The 19,134-nt window shown below is 38.1% G+C and overlaps 1 protein-coding gene across 3 annotated transcripts; it reads left to right on the plus strand.

Moving 5' to 3' along the window:
• The first annotated feature begins 3,826 nt into the window (after window positions 1–3,826).
• Window positions 3,827–16,511, plus strand: LOC109079318 (interleukin-21 receptor-like). Of its 3 annotated transcripts, none has more exons than XM_042725257.1 (11): window positions 3,827–3,975; window positions 9,464–9,590; window positions 10,350–10,462; window positions 11,031–11,154; window positions 11,379–11,463; window positions 11,565–11,667; window positions 11,911–12,041; window positions 12,693–12,888; window positions 13,018–13,108; window positions 14,292–14,400; window positions 14,481–16,511. In XM_042725257.1, exons 3-11 carry the CDS (start codon window positions 10,384–10,386, stop codon window positions 15,102–15,104), a joined length of 1,542 nt encoding a protein of 513 aa, XP_042581191.1. In that variant the 5' UTR covers window positions 3,827–3,975; window positions 9,464–9,590; window positions 10,350–10,383; the 3' UTR covers window positions 15,105–16,511. The 3 variants fall into 3 exon arrangements, with proteins under 3 accessions (XP_042581191.1, XP_042581192.1, XP_042581194.1); XM_042725258.1 differs by lacking the exon at window positions 3,827–3,975 and adding an exon at window positions 7,665–8,337; XM_042725260.1 differs by lacking the exon at window positions 3,827–3,975 and having other exon boundaries at window positions 9,207–9,590; window positions 14,481–15,107; window positions 15,757–16,511.
• Window positions 16,512–19,134: the final 2,623 nt, after the last annotated feature.

A 19,134-nucleotide genomic window follows, 5' to 3' on the forward strand; every position in this document is an offset into this window, starting at 1 on the left:
ACACTAGAGAATTGAGAAATATTCCTTCTGGATCTTCTGGAAGTCCTTCTCAGTGAAGACGGATTTCTCCTGTTTGGAGACGGGCGGATCGGGCCGATGACATGCTGCCGGACGATCTAAAGAAACACACGTTATATCGTGACACATCATCACTGACAGAATCTGTGTGTGTGACCTGATGAAGCTGGAGGAGATTCAGACCGCTCTCGTGTCTCTGCTCTGTGTTTCACAATCAGCGCCCAGGAAATACTGCAGATTTGACTTCAGCTGTCTCTTCTTCTGCTTCTCTCTGTATTTGTCTGAGGAAAACAGAAACAAGCATCAGCTGGGAATGAGAATCTGAAGCAGAGCAGGTCATATCACATCAGTGCGTGAAGAATGAATGAGGAGTTCTGAGCAGGTTTACAGAGGTTTGATTGGATTTAGGGGTCTTTGGGCAGGCTTTGAGTAGGTTTGAGATTGTCTGAGCCGGTTTGAGGGGTTCTGTGCAGGTTTGCTGGTGTTTAAGCAGGTTTTAAGTAGGTTTGAGATTGTCTGAGCTGGTTCGAGGAGTTTTGAGCAGGTTTTAAGTAGTTTTGAGATTCTCTGAGCAGGTTTGAGGGGTTCTGTGCAGGTTTGCTGGTGTTTAAGCAGGTTTTAAGTAGGTTTGAGATTGTCTGAGCTGGTTTGAGGGGTTTTGAGCAGGTTTTAAGTAGGTTTGAGATTGTCTGAGCTGGTTTGAGGGGTTTTGAGCAGGTTTTAAGTAGGTTTGAAATTGTCTGAGCTGGTTTGAGGGGTTTTGAGCAGGTTTTAAGTAGTTTTGAGATTCTCTGTGCTGGTTTGAGGGGTTCTGTGCAGGTTTGCTGGTGTTTAAGCAGGTTTTAAGTAGGTTTGAGATTGTCTGAGCTGGTTTGAGGGGTTTTGAGCAGGTTTTAAATAGGTTTGAGATTCTCTGAGCAGGTTTGAGGAGTTCTGTGCAGGTTTGCTGGTGTTTAAGCAGGTTTTAAGTAGTTTTGAGATTCTCTGAGCAGGTTTGAGGGGTTCTGTGCAGGTTTGCTGGTGTTTAAGTAGTTTTGAGATTATCTGAGCAGGTTTGAGGGGTTCTGTGCAGGTTTGCTGGTGTTTAAGTAGTTTTGAGATTCTCTGAGCAGGTTTGAGGGGTTCTGTGTAGGTTTGCTGGTGTTTAAGCAGGTTTGAGATCATCTGAGCTGGTTTGATGATGTTTAGGCAGGTTTTAAGTATGTTTAAGATTGTCTCAGCAGGTTTGAGGAGTTTTGAGGAAGTTTGAGGAGGTCAGACTCACCCAGAACAGACCGGATGTGTTTGTCTTTGACTGTGTTTGTGCTCCGCACCAATCCTCCGGTTCACTGCATCTGCCGGATCTGTCTCTGAATGCCCTGTTTTTCGCTACTGATCTGCTCCATCAGCGCAGAATTATGAGAGCTGCTCTTCTTCTGCTTACACTTCACTCCATCTGCAAGGAAACATATATAACAATGCTTTTTATAAATATCACTTTGCCTACTAGTGATTGGGAGAATGAAGCTTCGAAGCAATTTTCGAAGCTTCGAATCAACTGAAGCAATCGCTTTGCAAAATAATTCACTGTTTCGAAGCGCTCTAAGCATCACATGCTAGTGACACCCGCTGGTCAAAATTGTGTAAATGCAACAAAAACTCAACATGCTTAAATACAGCTTGTAAAAACCCACTGCAAATGCTTTGTTAAAAGTATAACACATTCAATACTATAAAAATAATAAAATACCATTAAATATAATGTGTCTGTATAATATGTGGTTTTAATAATATTTTATATTAATTTGCAGGGCTGATTCAACGCTATCCGTGTGCTTATGAATGAGATGAGAATGTTTCTGTACATATTTCACTGGCGATTTAAAACGGTCTGTTGAGTATAGTACAATATTTCTTTCTTTCTTTCTACTACTATTTCATTGTCATTGTGAATGGAAGCTTTTGCGTTGGATCAGTTTTCAAACCTTTAAAATCTTTTTCTCAGTGTCAAGGCCTTTACATCTGTTGATCTGCTCTGATAAAGGATAAGTTCAGACTCACACATCATATGAGCATTTAACAAAACTCTGATAAATATGTGTCTCAATAATTCTTTCCTCATTTTTAGGTTGTGATACTGGTGATAAACATCTTGTGATTTTATTTAGCTCATCTTGGGTTTTTGACCTTAGTGTTGTAATATCACAGTCCCTGACCAGTGCTCGTCTGCTTCAGTCCAAACTTTCAACACAGAAATGTCAAAACACAGGAGATTTTGAGCAGACTCCCCAGAGTTTCTTTTTTACAAAAGCTTGGTTTGTTATTGAGATTTTGGAGACTGAAACACATCTGGAGTCTGTAAGTGAAAATGCTTTCTGTGAAATGAATTGAATACATTTGAATACATTTACAATCTGAAAAATACTGTAAATAGATATATTTAAAATAATTTTATTCATGTTTAAAATGTAAATGCAACAATAGCATAAATTATTAATAATGCATTTTTTAAAACAGCTTTTGCCAATTTCATTTTGGAGTGAAGATATTAAAAGCAGACAGATCCTATGGTGTGCAGAGTACTTTGGAAATGTAATAAGTAACAGATCACAAGGTAACATATTTAAAATGTAATAAGTGTAACTATTCCATAGACTTATTAAAGTAATGTAATTGATTAAATTTGATTATTTTTGATTACTTTTCTAAAGTTCTAACGAATGTTTTCAACTGTTAATCATTTTGAAACATTTAAAGCAGGCAGGGTAACATTACAGTAGACTTTTGAAATTCTCCATCACTTGAATTAAGTAATTAAAAAAAATAAAATATATAAAATGTAAAGGACAGCCACCACAAAATCTGACTTTAGCATCTCTTTTTACTTTGAAGTCATTCTGAGGTTAAATGCTGATTTAAAATCTCAACAAGATCTAGTTTAATAGCTATGATACTGTTTTTCTGAAATCAGATTTTTGCATCTATGACAGAAGACACTGGCATCTAATGCCTTGGAAAAAATAAAGCAAGCACATAAACCCAAATAAAAAATTGCACAGTTGTGTCCTCAACTCCTGAAACACTGGTGTCTCATATTGTAGAGCAGCCAATGAAATTAGGGAAAGAAATCAATCAGATCTGTAGCATATGAGTGAGAAAATATTAAGATGTAATCCGTTAATTAATAATTTTCAATAGTAACTGTAATTTAATTACATGTTTTGTCTCAGTAACTGTAACAGATTACGGTTACATTTATTTAGCAATTAAATGAAGTAATTGTGTTACATGTAACTAGTTGCTGTTGTGTCAGCAGGGGGCGCCAGATATTCTGATTTCACGAAAAACGGGCTTGTTTTTTTTGTTTGTTGGTTTTGTTGGTTTTTAGGTGAAACTGTGGTAGGCTACATAGAAAACAAGTCGGTGTATACAAATGTGAAGGTAGCTGAAAATAATAACCCTTTTTTCTTTTCTTTTAATTTCTTTTCTTTAATTTTCTTTCTTTCTTTTATGTATTTATTTATTTTAGCTCATAATGTTTGATCTTACAACGTAAAATGATTGTAATTGTAATAACTGAAAGTTACCTTAAAGTGGTACTATTTTTACTAGCCTACTATTATTATATTATATTAGATAACTTAACTTCTGGCCCTTTAATAGCCTCTCTAGTTTTATCAATATTTATCTAAAATCACCGAAAAACTTCACCGACTGCCATAAAAAAGACCGTATGGCATGTTTTTCGTGTCTCTGGTGGACATTTTAAGGAAGAAAACGTGGGGTTTTTTAGAGAAGCTGTTCTGAGAGAAGTAGACGCGGTTTCTAGAGAAGCGAGAAACAGACCGCAAGGGTTTTACCATTTTATTATCTTCAAACGAAAATAGAGACACAGAATGAAAAGGAAACCATTTATCTCGAAAAGCTTGAGTAAATCAGTGAGCTGAAATTTCGCTTGTGGTGAGATGGAGACAGCAGGTCAGTGCATTCATTTCTAGGTGCTCTCAGCTCGATGATTGATCCGAAGAAATGTCAAAGATCTACAGACTGATGAAGGACTGGTGATGGTGTGTGTGTGTGTGTGTGTGTGTGTCTCAGACTGATGAAGGACTGATGATGGTGTTTGATTAGAGGATGGAAAAACAGCAGAGGACAGAGAAGGATGTGACTGCGGAGGTGTGAGTGACTGATGGAGGATGTAGCGCTCTTTTTCTCGTAAAAACACTCGTGTGTGCGCGCGCGGTTGTGTGTGTGTGAGAGAGAGAGAGAGAGAGAGAGAGTGTGTGGTTTAGATATTTAGTGATTCTAAGAAAGAAACATGATGACTCTTGGGCAGTTATTACAGCTTCAGTTGCTTTATTATTTAATTCTTTATATGATCACCAATAATTGATCTGTTGTTGTTGTGTGTGTGTGTGTGTGCGCGTGCACTGTTTGGTTGTGTGTGTGTGCCTGGTATTTATGACGTTATGGGGACCAAATGTCCACACAAGGATAGTAATACCAGTAAATTTGGACCTGTTCGGGACATTTTTATGTTTACATTTTTTTTTTCACAATTTTTTTATTTATTTATTTATTTATTTATTTTTTTAAATTTTGACCTTGTGGGGACATTTTTATATCCTCATGAGGAAACACGCTTATAACTTCAAAATGAGTTTTTTTTTTTGAGATTGTAAAAATGCAGAAAGTTTCCTGTGAGGGCTAGGGTTAGCTGTAGGGAGTTTGTACAGTATAACAACCATTACGCCTGTGGAGAGTCCCCATAAAACGTGTGTGTGGTTTAGATATTTTGTGATTCTAAGAAGCAAGATAAAAACTATCTTGGACAATTTTGATCAGTTGCTTTACTGTTATTTTCTTTATATAGTTAATGATCACCGATAGTTGATTTTTTTGCTAATAGTTGTTTTTGAGTGTGAGTGTGTGTGTGTGTGTGTTTGTGTTTGTATGTTAGAGATGTGGTAAAACCACAAATGTTTTTTTTTTTTTTTTCCGACCTCGATCTCTAGATCACCAGTATCTATCCTGTTTTACTCTATGCCTGCTCAGCTTTATCTGAAACTCTTTCACTTGTGGTCGATGGAGAGGTTATTTGAGGTTTGACTTCTTGTCAGAAAGTAAACTGGTTTTGTTTAATGGGAACATGAGCCCATTTGGTTTGTAATTTATAAATAGAAACACGTTTACTGGCAGCGTTTGGATCAGCTGGACCTGATCATTAAACCAGACTAGACTAGACTACACCAGTCCCTCCTGCAGTGAAGGAGGATGTGAGAACAGCGCAGATCAGCCGCTGCCTAAACCCTGGTCAGCTTCAGTGTTTCTGCATAAATCATACTGGAGTCAGCTGTTTGTAGTTCTGTGAGGCAGGTTTGATGCGGATCACTGCAGGTTTGTTCATTCAGCACATCTCTGTTGAATGATGGAATTTAATTTTAATTTAATGCTGTAGACTTGAGCTGAAAGGCAATTGTGAAACACTTTCTCTAGTTTCAGTTTGGGTCTCAATTGAAAGGTTGAAATTGGCCAAAAATAGCCGAACGAAACTGTGTCTAAATGAGAGTATCCTTCTTTCATTTGTTCAATATTAAAATAACTTCACCATCACATTGTTATAGGCAGGTGTGTGTTATAAATAGGCTTTTCTAAACTATGGGCTCAGTTTCTGCACAACAATCTTCAACAGAATCACTGGAGAATTCTGAACTGACTGTGAACATTTTCATTAGTGCTTTCATTAGACTTCATTTCCTGATGCAAAGCAATTTAATAACCAGCATTTATGTCTCCAAAATGCAAATACTATCATATTTTTGTATAAATTTTTGCTAAAAAAAAAAAAAAGTACAGTTTGATTCAAATGACACTAAATGTAACAAATGAATAAAATGTTCTATTTGAGTGATATTTACCTTGATTTCACTCAAATCATCTCAAGCTCTTCACTGATGTTCAGGCTAAAAGAAGTACACCAACCTTTGAAAAACCTGATTAGTGATTAATGGCTTTGATGTAATGGATTGAAATAATTCCAATTGGTTTTAAGATCTGATCTGGCAAAATAAACACATAAATACAGAAAATGTATTGCAGTGCTGTGAACCCTAAAATACAATGCAATGAAGTTCAAAATTCAAAATACAGGTAAAACACCTGTAAAAAACATCCTTTTCTATTAATGCGGTAAACTGTGCCCTATTTTTATGATTTTTAAAAATGTTTTACAGTGCAGGCTAGAGTGGAAAACTGTAGAAGCAGTGTGTATTTTAGCTGCTTTCTATTTTCGCGGTGTATCTAAATGTTGTTCCGATTAATTCAACATTTGACTCACGATGATCAAATTTTCAGTTTCATTAATAAGAAAAACATTTTGTAGTTTGGTTGTTTTGGGCTTCATTGCACTGAAGGGAGAGCTGCATTATTCCTAGTATTAGAAACAGAAATCACGCTTGGCTGATGTGTCATTTGAAGATTGTAATGAGATTAAATGACTTCTAAAAATGTGCAATGCTGATGAACCTTGATTTGTAGGATTCAGTCGCATCATACATCGCTAACAGATGTAACTAACATTGCTGTTCTAGTTTCACTGCAGGATGTTCGTATGAAGCTCACTACTTCACACACTTTACCATTTCGTCTTCATGGAAGTGTGCATGGTTTTCAGTTTTACCTTTAAAGGCAGGCTTTACTGACTGATTGAGGAGTAGTAATGGTCAGGATGGAAAAATCTAAGAAACAGGCATCAGATGATTTCTTATTTCATCTTCTGGGTTACATCATCCCCATCCGGAAGCAAACTGTATGATGCCATCGCCTTTATTTCTGTAGTGCTTTTACAATACAGAGTGTGTCATAGCAGCTTCAAACAAGAACAATTATGGAAACTATGAAAATGAGGTCAGGGGCGTTAGGAATTGTGGTTTAATAACACCTACGGATGCGACTCATTATGCATGTAAACTTTAAAAGTGACAGACATGCAGGTGTTTGTAAAAGATGTTTTATCTGTTTTGATGGGGTGGGCATTGTTACATAAGAGCTGAGTTGTTGCATTCAAATCTGTTAATACTTTAAGGGTTTAAGGGTGGATAAATTTATTACTCTTTATTATTCATGCAACAATACTAGTTTTCGTCAGTAAGCACTGATGCATGATAAGATCTTTGTCTAGTGCTTTTATGAATGTTTTAGCATGACTTTGTGAAAAATATTTTGTGGCTAGATTTGGCAACTTTTCAGACTTCCCTAGCAACAAATTTAGCAATTTATTGGGCAACTTTTGTAAAGTGAATAAAATGGTAAAAAGGCATACATTTTCCCTCTAAATTACGCAGAAAGTCAGTCTGTAGTGAGCTGGAGAGAAGTGCTAGCAGTATAGAGGTGTATCATGTGAATCCAGCTGCCAGCTGCAATAGTTCAGTAATATTTCTTCATTTATGAGACACATTGCTATTAGTTGATCAGTTAGGCACACTGTAAGAAAAACAGAAAAGGTACTGATCATTTTCTGGTAGGATATTATATGAAGGAAAATTCCTTCATCTTAACACAGTATTGTGCCCTATTCTTATGGACTTTTCTTAAACTGCAGCATACTAACTACCAATACACCGCTTAAAATTATAATTATTCAGAATGTGTAGTTTTAGTTTATAAGAAAATACATAAAAAGTAATTGTTCAAAAATGTGCAACTGTTAAATTATTCAGTGTAGTATTTAAATATGATAATATGTAATCATAAAAATGTGACTAAATGTGATCATTTTCACATCACAGACACTGAACAATAGGCAAACATTGATTTATACTCATAGCAGGAGTTTTAAACTGTTAATTACTCATTCAGAGAGCTTCAATTTGTATTTTCTACTAAGAAAAATGTACAGAGGTCCGGACCTCGTATTTGGCTGCGGTAATGGCTGTAAAGCAGCTCCTAAAGACAATAATGTTAATATTCTGTTCTAATCAAGTTCTTTGAATTCTGATGCTATACGCAGTTGTATAGCAATGTCACATAATGTGATTCAGCTTTATCAGCTCTGCACTAGATGACAGTTCATGAGTTTCTTCTCATATCGGCAGATTTTATCAAAGTTTAAGGTCACTGATGCTGAATTATGTCGTAACTGTTTCTACTAAATTTGATTTTCTAAGAATAGCAATGCCATTAAGGAGGAAATGTGTCACACATGAGATTGCTTGTGTGTTTGTAAAGTCTGAATGAGTGATAAATGTGTTAGATGCTCTGTATGAGCACTAGAGAGTGAGCGGACACATTAGCTGTATTTCCAGATTAGATTCTTTCACTGGAAGAAGAGCAGTTATCAAGGTAAGAGTAAAACACATTAAGGCTTATAGAAGAGTTGTGCTGTAGCTGATGGGATCAGATGAGCAGGTGTTTGATGAAGGGCAGGCATTATTAGATCAGTGTTTTAGGGCTGTATTGCTCTTGTGTCTCTCGCCGCCTGTGCTGCTCTCTTTATACATTATTCTTCATCTAAATGTCAGGATAGCAGCATATATGTGAGAAGAGTCCATCTGCAATTATTCCTGTAACGCTGAACTGTTGTCGGCTTCACAGTTTAAACAGAGGAAACAAATGAGGTTTTTCTGAATAGTTGATCTGCTTATCTGGAAATCACATCAAATAATAGCAGCGTTAACTGACACGGACTTATCATTCAGCTACTGATGGAGTTTTGTTTTTCTGAAAGAGTGAAATGAGAACATCTGTTTCTGCCGCTCAGTCTCGCATTGACGTGAGAGAAAAAACAGGTGCAGCCCCTCAGATGTACGGAAAACCTTCAGCGACGAGAACACAGAGACCGAGAACATAGACAGAACCAGAGAGAGAGAGAGAGAGAGAGAGAGAGAGAGAGAGAGAGAGAGAGAGAGAGAGAGAGAGAGAGAGAGAGAGATAGATAGATAGATATTTACTAGAGCCGTAAAGCGAGGAGCATAACCAGAATCTGTGGTCAGTTCTCTTCTCGGAAATGTGAGGCCCTGAAAACACACACACACACACACACACACACACACACACACACACACACACACACACACACACACACACTCTCTCTCTCAAACACACACCTACATTCATTCAGACACACACATACACACACACACACACTCAAACACAAACACACACACACACACACTCTCTCTATATTTTAATTTAATACATTCATTCAAACAAACACCTGTTTCCAGCAGTTGGTCTATAAACGTGTGTTTGGGTGTGATGGACAGGAGTGTGAGTGTGAGTGAAAGAGAACGGCTGTCTCCTCCTACTACATGCTTCTCATTTCCTGCACAAGCTTTAGTTTAAATGTCACCACAACAGCCCAGCGCTGGTTTAATCCATGGCCTGTTTCACTACCTGTGTGTGTGTGTGTGTGTGTGTGTGTGTGTGTGTGTGTGTGTGTGTGTGTGTGTGTGTGTGTGTGTGACAGGAAGGGCTGCGTTCGTGGAGAATCGCTGTGCTCGTTTAACCTTGCAGTGTGTGTGATCGCGCTCACAGACGGGAAGATGAGCGAGTGACAACGTGACGCTCAGCGCTGGGACGTCTCTGCTCCACACGTATGTAACACGCTTTTATGACTCTCTACACACACCTGTCAGTGTGAAGCTTCTGCTTGAACACTTGAGTTTTTAGACAAAAATCAAGATTGTATGAGCTCTATATAGAAAACTCTTCTTTAGTGGAGAGGATGATTTGAAATGAATGAACATCTGATAGTGTAGTGAAGAAGAAGCATCATCATCATCACACATTTCCCTTCAGTGGTGTTTAAAGCTTGAATATAATATGATAAAATATTCCCAGACCACTTCCAGGTTTTAAACATCTTTCTGAAATAGGAGTGTGTTGATTTAATAGCTATGATTGAGTTTAAACGCTGAAGTGCTGATACTTTCCTTCTGTTCTCTATTTTATTGATTATTTGTTACAGTTTATTCAAGCAGGAAGAAAAGAAAATGAAAAACTTTGAAAATATTTCACATTGTACACATTGTTAAAATGTGTCCCGCCGAGTCAGTCATGCTCCTCCATGCGTTCGTTCGGTCATGTGGTTAACGGCGTTTATCGCCACGGTGTTGTCACACTCTGAACACACTTTAGAAGCTCTGCGTCTTATTTTTCTGAGTCTGTGGGTGATGATCAGTGTATTTGCTCTTTCTCTTTGTGGCTTTGGGTTTTTCCACCTGACGAGTGTGTGAGCGTTTGGGGGAGGAAAATGAATGCCGAAGCATTATTTGTCATGTTCTGTGTGTTTGCCGAGAAGATAAGCAACAATTACATATGTGATGAATGAAAGTTTCTCTGTCTCCCAACAGATTTCCAGATGAATGCTGAGAGGAACATGCCATCATGCAGATTCTGGCTATCATGATGCTGATGCTGATGCTGATTTTAATGATGTCATCACATTCAGCTCTTGCAGATCAAAGTAAGAACTCCTGATGGGATTTGTGTTGTGATAGGTCTGTGTGTGTGTTTACTAAGTTTGTCTATATGTCTTGTAAGCATTTAAAAAAACAGCTATACAGCCGTACAGGGTAAAAACCAGCAGTCCTAGTACTGAGCCTTGTGGTACTCCATACTGAATTTGTGATTAATAAGACACCTTTCCACTTACTGCTACTACTTAATAACAGTAAGATAGGTATGATTGGTTAAGATTGATCTCTTTTAATAGATTGGTGGGTATAGGGTCTAACACACATTGTGAAAAACACACACTTTCAGTAAATGTAAGTTTTTCACTTAAAAATAAAGGTTATCAATTGGCATTGATGGCACCATTAACATTCAAAACCTTTGCATAGCAAAAAAAATGTTTTCAAAGAGAAAAAAGTTTCTTTGGATTAATAAAATAAAGATGGTTATTTTATGAACTGTTTACTTTATGGTTCTATGGGGAACTAAAAATGGTTGTTCTGTGGTATCACTCTGAAAACACCCTTTTGAAACCTTTATTGTAAGATTGAATTGCTCAGATGTTGCTCTTTCTCCAGGTTTAACATGTCATAATGATTACTACAACACCTTTAAATGTGATTGGGACACCTCAAAACTGGACGTGATCCCTCCGGTCCGTCCCGAGACCATCTGCCGGATTCATGTAAATGTTACGAAGCTGTAAGGAAAAACTTGATTTCATAATGTATTTAGCTTGTGATTTAACAATCAGCCTTTATATTATACAGGATCCAGAGCTAATGAACGTAGAACAGTTTTCACGTTCCTTTCTCTTAATTCTGCTAATTCATTTGTTGGTTAGTTTGTGAGGTGAATCTAAAAAAAATCCTAATGGGTATGTGCTTTATTTTTATATGTGAAATTCTGAACTTTTTTGATTTTAGAAACACGACTACAAAGAAGGGGCAGATGTTTGCAGACCTGGCACGGCCTCATATACGCTCTGCCACCGTGGTTTTTGAAAGCGAGGTGAGTGACGGCATGTGTTTGAGTTCGTTTGACATGTTAAACTCCAGATTCATTGAGTAGTTAACCAAATGAACATATTATTTCTTTCTCTTCTGCTGCAGCTAGGTATAATAACATCAAGGACCAAATTACATGAAGAAGTCCGTTGTGACAACTACACAAATCCCATGGCTGAAATAGCATCACATGAAGCAAGAAACAGTGGTGAGTCAAATATAATAACTCCCACATTCTGGAACAGAGGCTAGAGAGCATGTGATTGGAGAAGGGGTGTGTATCGATCACTAATATTTACACATGTGAAGCAGGAGTCCATTAGTGTAAACGAAGAGTTCTTTAGGTAACGAGAGAATCTTTGTCATGGCTTCTGTTCTGGCTCCAATCTGACCTATTGATCAGCACTGATAACTGTTTGCTTGAGTGATTATGGTGTGTTTGTGTGTGCAGCAGTGAAAGCAGCTCCTCCTGAGGATGTGAAAGTTCACGGGATCAATGTTTCTTGGAGTTTTGTTCCTAAAAGAAGCTTTTTAAAGCCAGAGTTTGAGGTCCAGTACAGATCTGCTGCTCAGAGCTGGATGGTGAGCATATCAACCTCTCTCATGTCAACCTCTTTTTTTCCATAACAAATGTTTTTTTTGACAATTGCTTATAAATGATTTATGAAACTGTGGATTCTTTTCTCTAAACTCTACATCACACAACTCTTGCATCTTGCAACTCACAGAACCAACAGATGATTACCTTATACACACCAGTTACACTGGGATGTCAAACACCACTAACTTGTGCATGTTCAGTCTGCTCATAAATACTGTATACAGCATATTCAGAAACAGAAACAGAGGGTGGAAATAATATCTTTCTTTCTCAAACCATTGTAAAGGAAAGAGCTGTAAGTGTAGGTGATCAGTAAATGAATGTGGTGTTTCAAATGGCAGTGTTTTCCAGAACTCATGAGCTGTCAGTGTTGTCAGTGTTTTGCAAAAATTTAGCTTCACAGTTGCAAATTGATAATGTGCTTGCAGTTTTGCTATCTTGGTTTGAGGATGCATTACTAGGAGTATGTCTCAAGTACTTTTAGTGTGTAAGCGATTGTAAAACAATGTAATGGTTAAAGACAGAGGATGTTTAGATGATGTGCATCTGAACACAGATTCAGAACCGTCTCACTGTGAATCTATCAGCGCTCATCACAGCAGAAATGCTTCATTCTGTCAATGTCTGTGTAGGATGTGGAAAGTTTGACCATAAATATTGAAGAAACTCGATTCACTCTGTCAGAGGAACAGTTGCTCTTACATCAGCAGTACGTGATCAGGGTGCGAGTCAAGTATCAAAAGACAAAACTGCCCAATGCCGTGTGGAGCGACTGGAGTAAAGAGTACAGCTGGACATCTGCTGTGGGTCAGAAGCCCCACACACTAGGTAACACACACCTGTCTGACACACACACTCACACACACCTCACACACACACACACACACACACACACACACACACTCACTCACACATTCATGTGCTGCCATACTCTAACGCTCTCATCTGTCTCTTCAGAATCGTCTGTGGCAGGAATCATGCTCACAGGAATCACTCTGGCCACCATATTAATCTTCACCATTCTCATCAAGTGCAAGAGAATCAAAAGGTGAGTGTGACGCTGCTGATGCCTGATGCACCTGGGAGGAGTCTTCAGTGAGTTCACAACACAAACAACAACTACAACCATAACTAAAACTATAATGCTGCTGCCAATAATAATAACTATAACGATAACAATAATTATAATAATTACTATAACTATGTTAACTATAATGATAAATATAATGACAACGAAAACTACAGTAATTACAGTAACAATAATTTTAATGATAACTATAATGATAACGATAATGCTGCTTACAATAATAACAATAGCTATAATAATTACTATAAATGTGATAAATATAATGACAATGATAACGATAACTGTAATACTAATAATAACGATTTACAAACTATGACAATAAATATAATGATAACAATAACCATAAAGATAACTATAATAATAATGCTAACAGTAACTAAAATGATAACGATAACAATAATGACAATAACAATGATACCTATAATAAATTTATAACAGCTAAGGGGCGTTGTTATAAATTCACTGTAAACCACGGCTTCACGGGGATTATTGCTTTTATAAAACGGTTATTCCATATACATAGTAAGGTTTCACAAAATAAAACAGAGCAAATAAAGTTGTAATGATATTAATAAAAACAGTATTCTTCCACCAAACAATGTAGTTCCTCAGAAACAGTTGTGGGTGCAACAAAGTGGTTACCGAGCAACAGACAGAAGTAAACAAAGGTGTATGTTTGTAGAATAATCTACAACAGCTTCGAACGCGACTCAACCAATCAGAATCAAGCACCGGAACTATCCGTTTTATAATGATAATGATAACTACCAATAAAGATAACTGTAATGGATATGACCTAAAACAATAATGACAACGATAACAGTAACTATAACGATAACAATAATGAGAATTATAACGATGACTATAGCGATAGCTATTACTATAACCATACCAGTAATAACAATAATGAAAGCTATAATTACAACACAATAAAAAACTACAATAACAAAAAATAGCTTTAATAATAACTAAAGTGAAATGATAACAATAACTGACTATTAAAATAACTTTAATTTGAAAATGATTTAAAAATGATTGTAAATTATTTCAGTGAGGACAAAGAAAATGTCAGGTTATATGAGAGACTGTCAGGATCTGTTATAAAGAGTGTATCTGAGCACAGAATGACAATATTGGGCCACAGGAATGTGGCTTCTTCTCCTTTCAGGGTCCAGAAGAAGGGTTCCACATATATTCCTGATCCCTCCAAATTCTTCGGTGATCTGAACTCGAGCCACGGAGGGAATTTCACGGTGAGTCCCGCACCTCAGACAATCAGACACGCATTGTTTTTCCTTCAGTTCTGTTTGATAACCCACGTTCTCTCCATCAGTCTTGGCTGGGGTCGGTTTTAGCGCACGAGAGCTTCATCAGAGTGGACACCGAGTTCATCAGTCAGGTCGAGGTCCTGAAGCTGCAGGACACCTGCGAATCCCGCGGCTCGCACAGAAACAGCGGCGGCCCGCAGGACGGATGGGATGGCCCTGCCAAATCCTCCGACTTCTCCAACTCCACCTACTTCCTGTCCCAGAGCTCCAAGGAGCCAAGCGACGCTCTGGAGCCCTGCTCGGTGCATTCCTCCTACGGGCCAGCCGGGGGCGCCGCTGACATCACTCGCGCTGCTGGAGAGAAGGACACAAAGGAGCTGGAGTTCTCTCTGGAGAAGCTGAGGCAGGACACACAGAGTCCAGATTCAGGTTTCGCCGGCGGAGCCGAGGACAGCATGGAGGAGATGGAGCTCCCAAGTCCTCTGGGCTTAAACCTGGCCCCGCACCTGCCCCAGGACCTGCCGGCGCCGCAGCCCAGCAGACACCCACTCATGGACCTCCCGCTGCGATCGAGCTGCCCCATCCCTGCATTAGACCTGGACCTCCTCAACCTGGACCTGCAGAGCTGCTGCGGGCTGATCGAGCCCTCGAGTGGCGATTACATGCCAGTGAAAAACGTGCAGAGTTAAAGGGTTAGTTCACCCAAAAATTACAATTCTGTCAATAATTACCTTCGTTCATCTTCGGAACACAAATTAAGATATTTTTGATGAAATCCAAGAGCTCTCTGATCCTCCATAGACAGCAACACAACTGAAATGTTCCTAGGTCCAGAAACGTTGCAAAACCATCGTGGACACAGTCCATGTGACATCAGGGGTTCAGCCATAATTTCACAAAGCTACGAGAATACTTTTTGTGTGCAAAGAAAACAAAAATAACATTTGTTATGATGTTTCCTTTTGCACTTTCATTGCATGGAAAAGAGCGGCGTGAACATTTTTCTAAACATCTCCGTCTGTGTTCCACAGAAAAAAGAAAGTTATTTAGTTGCTGGTTGCACAAACCACTTGTACTAGTCTTAAAAGTTAGTCATCTAAGTTTTTTCTTCAAGAATGGTCATGACTTTTTAAAGGTAGATTGGACTAATTTGAATCTGAAACCATGATGAGAGAGTTACATTTTTGCCTGTTTATTACTCAGCATAAAGTCTTGATGTTTACTATGGATTTTTCTAAATAGTTAGTAAAGGTGATTGTCGCGAGCGGATCTGCTTCTGTGCTGATTTATGTGCAGGACAATGTGAGAATCACTCCTGATCTGTGTTTTTTTGTGAAGCAGAACAAGCGCAGGATCTGCGGACGAAACCAGGTGAAACACAAAGGACCATTTCCTGTTTCTTTTCACTAAAATTCGACCGTTCAGTTTACATGGTACGACAAAGGAAATCTAGCTGTTTAGAAAATTATTCGTTTCAGATGAGACGATTTATAACATTCTTCACCCTAAATATTATCATAATATAGGGCTATAATTTCTATTTATAAGATGTTTGGCAGCAGGAACATTAAGGATAACATGAGACAGAAACACAAAAGCAGAAGGGAAACGTTCTTCACACTTATCATGGTTATTGTTATTTTGTTTGTTTATTGTTTGTTTTTATATGCCATTTCATCTTCTGTCTTGGATTTTGAAATGTATGTTAAACTGATGATGTCTGCTATCTTGATGAATGTAAGAGAAGCCAGTAGTTCTCAGCTATCACAATTTGCTGCTAAATAATATATTAAAGCATGTTTGTTTTTGATTAGCTCATTGACTCAAGATATAGCTGTTTAGTATGGGTCAGTTTTTTTTTTTGTTGGGCATTCAACAGCATTGTTTCTTAGTGCCACTGAGGTGAATGAGAATGACAACAGATAGATTCCTCCTATTTAGGTATTTTAGACCTATTATTGTTACAGTGTAAAAGTATTGTTGTTTCACTGCTGTGTCAGGTACTACATGGGAAATGGCAAGACATGTGTTTAATAAAAAAAATGTAAAAGGTATTTGTTGCAAAACAGAAATAAAATATGACAATATTGTTGCAATTCAGTGATGAATGTTAAATAAATTTTTGTTTAAAGTAGTTTTGAAATGAAAAAGTTGCAGTTCCTGTATGGATTTCTTCCATTGGCAGGTAAAAGACGTAAGGTGAGCTGTCTGCATGGGTTTCCCATCTGTCATAACAGGTCTGTGTGAGGTGTTGTGTCCTTGGAGAAACTTTGGCAATTTCTGTAATTTCTAGGAATGATTCACCACTCGAATCTTCTCTGTTTGGATGCCTGTGGTTCAGTGGATCCTCAGAAATGGTTTGTAATGCACTTATTATATCAAGGACAATGAACTGGTTGAAGAAAAATTCCTATAAAATGTCTTCTCACAGGGGTAATTGGTGACTATAAATTAATAATTTCAGAACTATTGAGTTTTAAATAAAATTGTAGTCAAACGTTTAATGGAACTGTTTTAGATCAATGTCCTATCCATACTACATGTTTTGGGAACGTGCTGATATGTAGCAATAGAAATACACCAATATCCTAATAATTGGTGATTAATCAGAAGTGTAAAATAACAATGAACATCGGATGCATTTTTAATATAAATTATTGTTTTATTTAAACGTTTGTATCTTTTTCTTTCATCATGGGAATGCCTTTCTTGGTCTGTCCCCAGTTCAGTCTCCTTGCTGTATTAAAAAAAAAATGTGGAAAAAATGCATGAACTTAAGTGGCATAATGTAACACTTGAACATAATTTTACGTCTGTCCAAGAAAAAGGCCGTATGTTGATCGTGTCCCAGAGAAGCGCTATCCGCGCACAGGTGAGACCCGACGGAGTGACGTCAGGGGCGTCGTACAGGTGAGCGCGCGTTGCAGTTGACTGTTGTTGAGAGACCCGTTATTCGTATTCTCAAACAATCTCAGCAGTGCAAACTGAGGCTGTCCACGGGCAGTCCTCATACCAGCAGCCGGTTAATTTATCCGCAGCGGACTTCGGACTCACCGAGCGAATCCCTCATGTGACCCACCTGGATCCTGGTAAGAACCAGCAGAACCGGGACAGAGAGTGAGGATGAGCTCCAGATAACGTCTCGCGATGGAGCTCGGGAACGGATTCGGATCGGATCCGAATCGAGTCAGCGACACCGACACTGTGAGAGAGCGCTGTGTTTGATTAAAGACTAGAGTATGAAGGTAAAATAATGCCATAAAGATCTGCATGCGCAGGGTAAGATTTGTAGAAGATTTTTATTGGTCAAAATATGAATTGTTCAAGTATATTCATTGTGAATATAACAATTTATGTATCAAGGTATTTTACTATTATAATCATGTATTTGCCTGTGTGCACAGAATCCTGCATGAGAATAGAATGTTCTTACATAGGGTGGAGGTGAGAATGGAATGTGCAGACATTCAAGATTCAAGATTTTTATTTGTCACATACACAATTATATAGAGCATATATAACCAGCAGTGAAATACAGTTTATGGTAAAGCTGCACATACTGTTTTAACATGAGACAAAAAAATATATGATGGAGCCTGTTCCTTTAACGTAACATAAACTGGGAGCTTCTGTCTGCTTGCAGAAAACAGATTGGTAAACAATGACAGGATGTATGAAATGTTTGTAACATGCCTTAAGTCAGCCAGTGGTGGTATGGACACTCGAAAATGCTCCTCCAAATTTAAAGAACAAAAAACAAAAGGGTTTTGATTCCAGAAGAAATAATTATATGCACTGATCTGTTTTACTATAATAGTAAATTGGCGCAGATTGTGCATGCAAAATCTGTGTTTACTGATTAGTGGGCCTTAATGGAAATCAGTAGACGTTAAGCAGATATACACTGCATGCAATGGTCTGTGTTTATTGATGAGTGGGCCTTGATGGACATCAATAGATGTTAAGCATATAATGTATAAAGGAAGCGCGCAAAAAATTCCTGCAGGGTACTGCTTTGGTTATATAAGAAAATAAACTCTATATCTGGTGGAGCAAAAGGTGTGCCCTCCTGAACTCTCACTTGAGTGTGATCAGGTCAAGGAGACGGACACAGCTGGTATTACACTGGAGAAGAGTGAATGAGTGTTTGAGCCCTATCTAAAAAAGAGGGACAAAGAATGAGTGTATGAACCCTATAAGCGAAAAAAGGGACTTGTATGAATGTTGTTTCAGATTTTTTTTTAAACCAATACTATTTGTACTCTGTGTGGTGTTGCATTGGTATCATGTAGACTCATTGCTGACCTACGATCGCCAAGCCCTATTTAACATCAAATGTTGTATAGAAGCTGGTTACCTGGGAAGCTGCCCAGTTCTCTACTCCCGATCTCAATCCTCTTCCAATCAACCTGCGCCAGAGTGCGTTTACCAGACACCTTGCTGCGTTCCTCCTCTATGGAAAGCAGCAGAAAGAGAGGTTGTCTTGGCGGTGTTCGAGTGAGAAATAGACGGGCGATTGCTTCAACCTTACAACCCTCTACCCAGTTTTCCCTGGATACAATATATTTGGAGGGGCATAACCTGGTGCGACGCTCTTGGGATTATAGATATGCTTTTCATGTTCCAGTTTTCGGTGATTCTTCTACCTCCACATTGCCGCTTTTACGACTTCGACTGGATCGTAACCTGGCATTACAGTCTCATCTCAACATGGCTCTA

Source organism: Cyprinus carpio, chromosome B6 (genome assembly GCF_018340385.1).
Source record: "Cyprinus carpio isolate SPL01 chromosome B6, ASM1834038v1, whole genome shotgun sequence".
Taxonomy (NCBI): domain Eukaryota; kingdom Metazoa; phylum Chordata; class Actinopteri; order Cypriniformes; family Cyprinidae; genus Cyprinus; species Cyprinus carpio.

Excerpts from the sequence above, each read along its gene's own strand:
- LOC109079318 (XM_042725257.1), top strand. The coding sequence starts at position 10,384 with ATGCAGATTCTGGCTATCATGATGCTGATGCTGATGCTGATTTTAATG. Across the intron at positions 11,155-11,378 it reads CATGTAAATGTTACGAAGCT|AAACACGACTACAAAGAAGG; the intron begins GTAAGGAAAAAC and ends TTTTGATTTTAG. Across the intron at positions 13,109-14,291 it reads AAGTGCAAGAGAATCAAAAG|GAATGTGGCTTCTTCTCCTT; the intron begins GTGAGTGTGACG and ends ATTGGGCCACAG.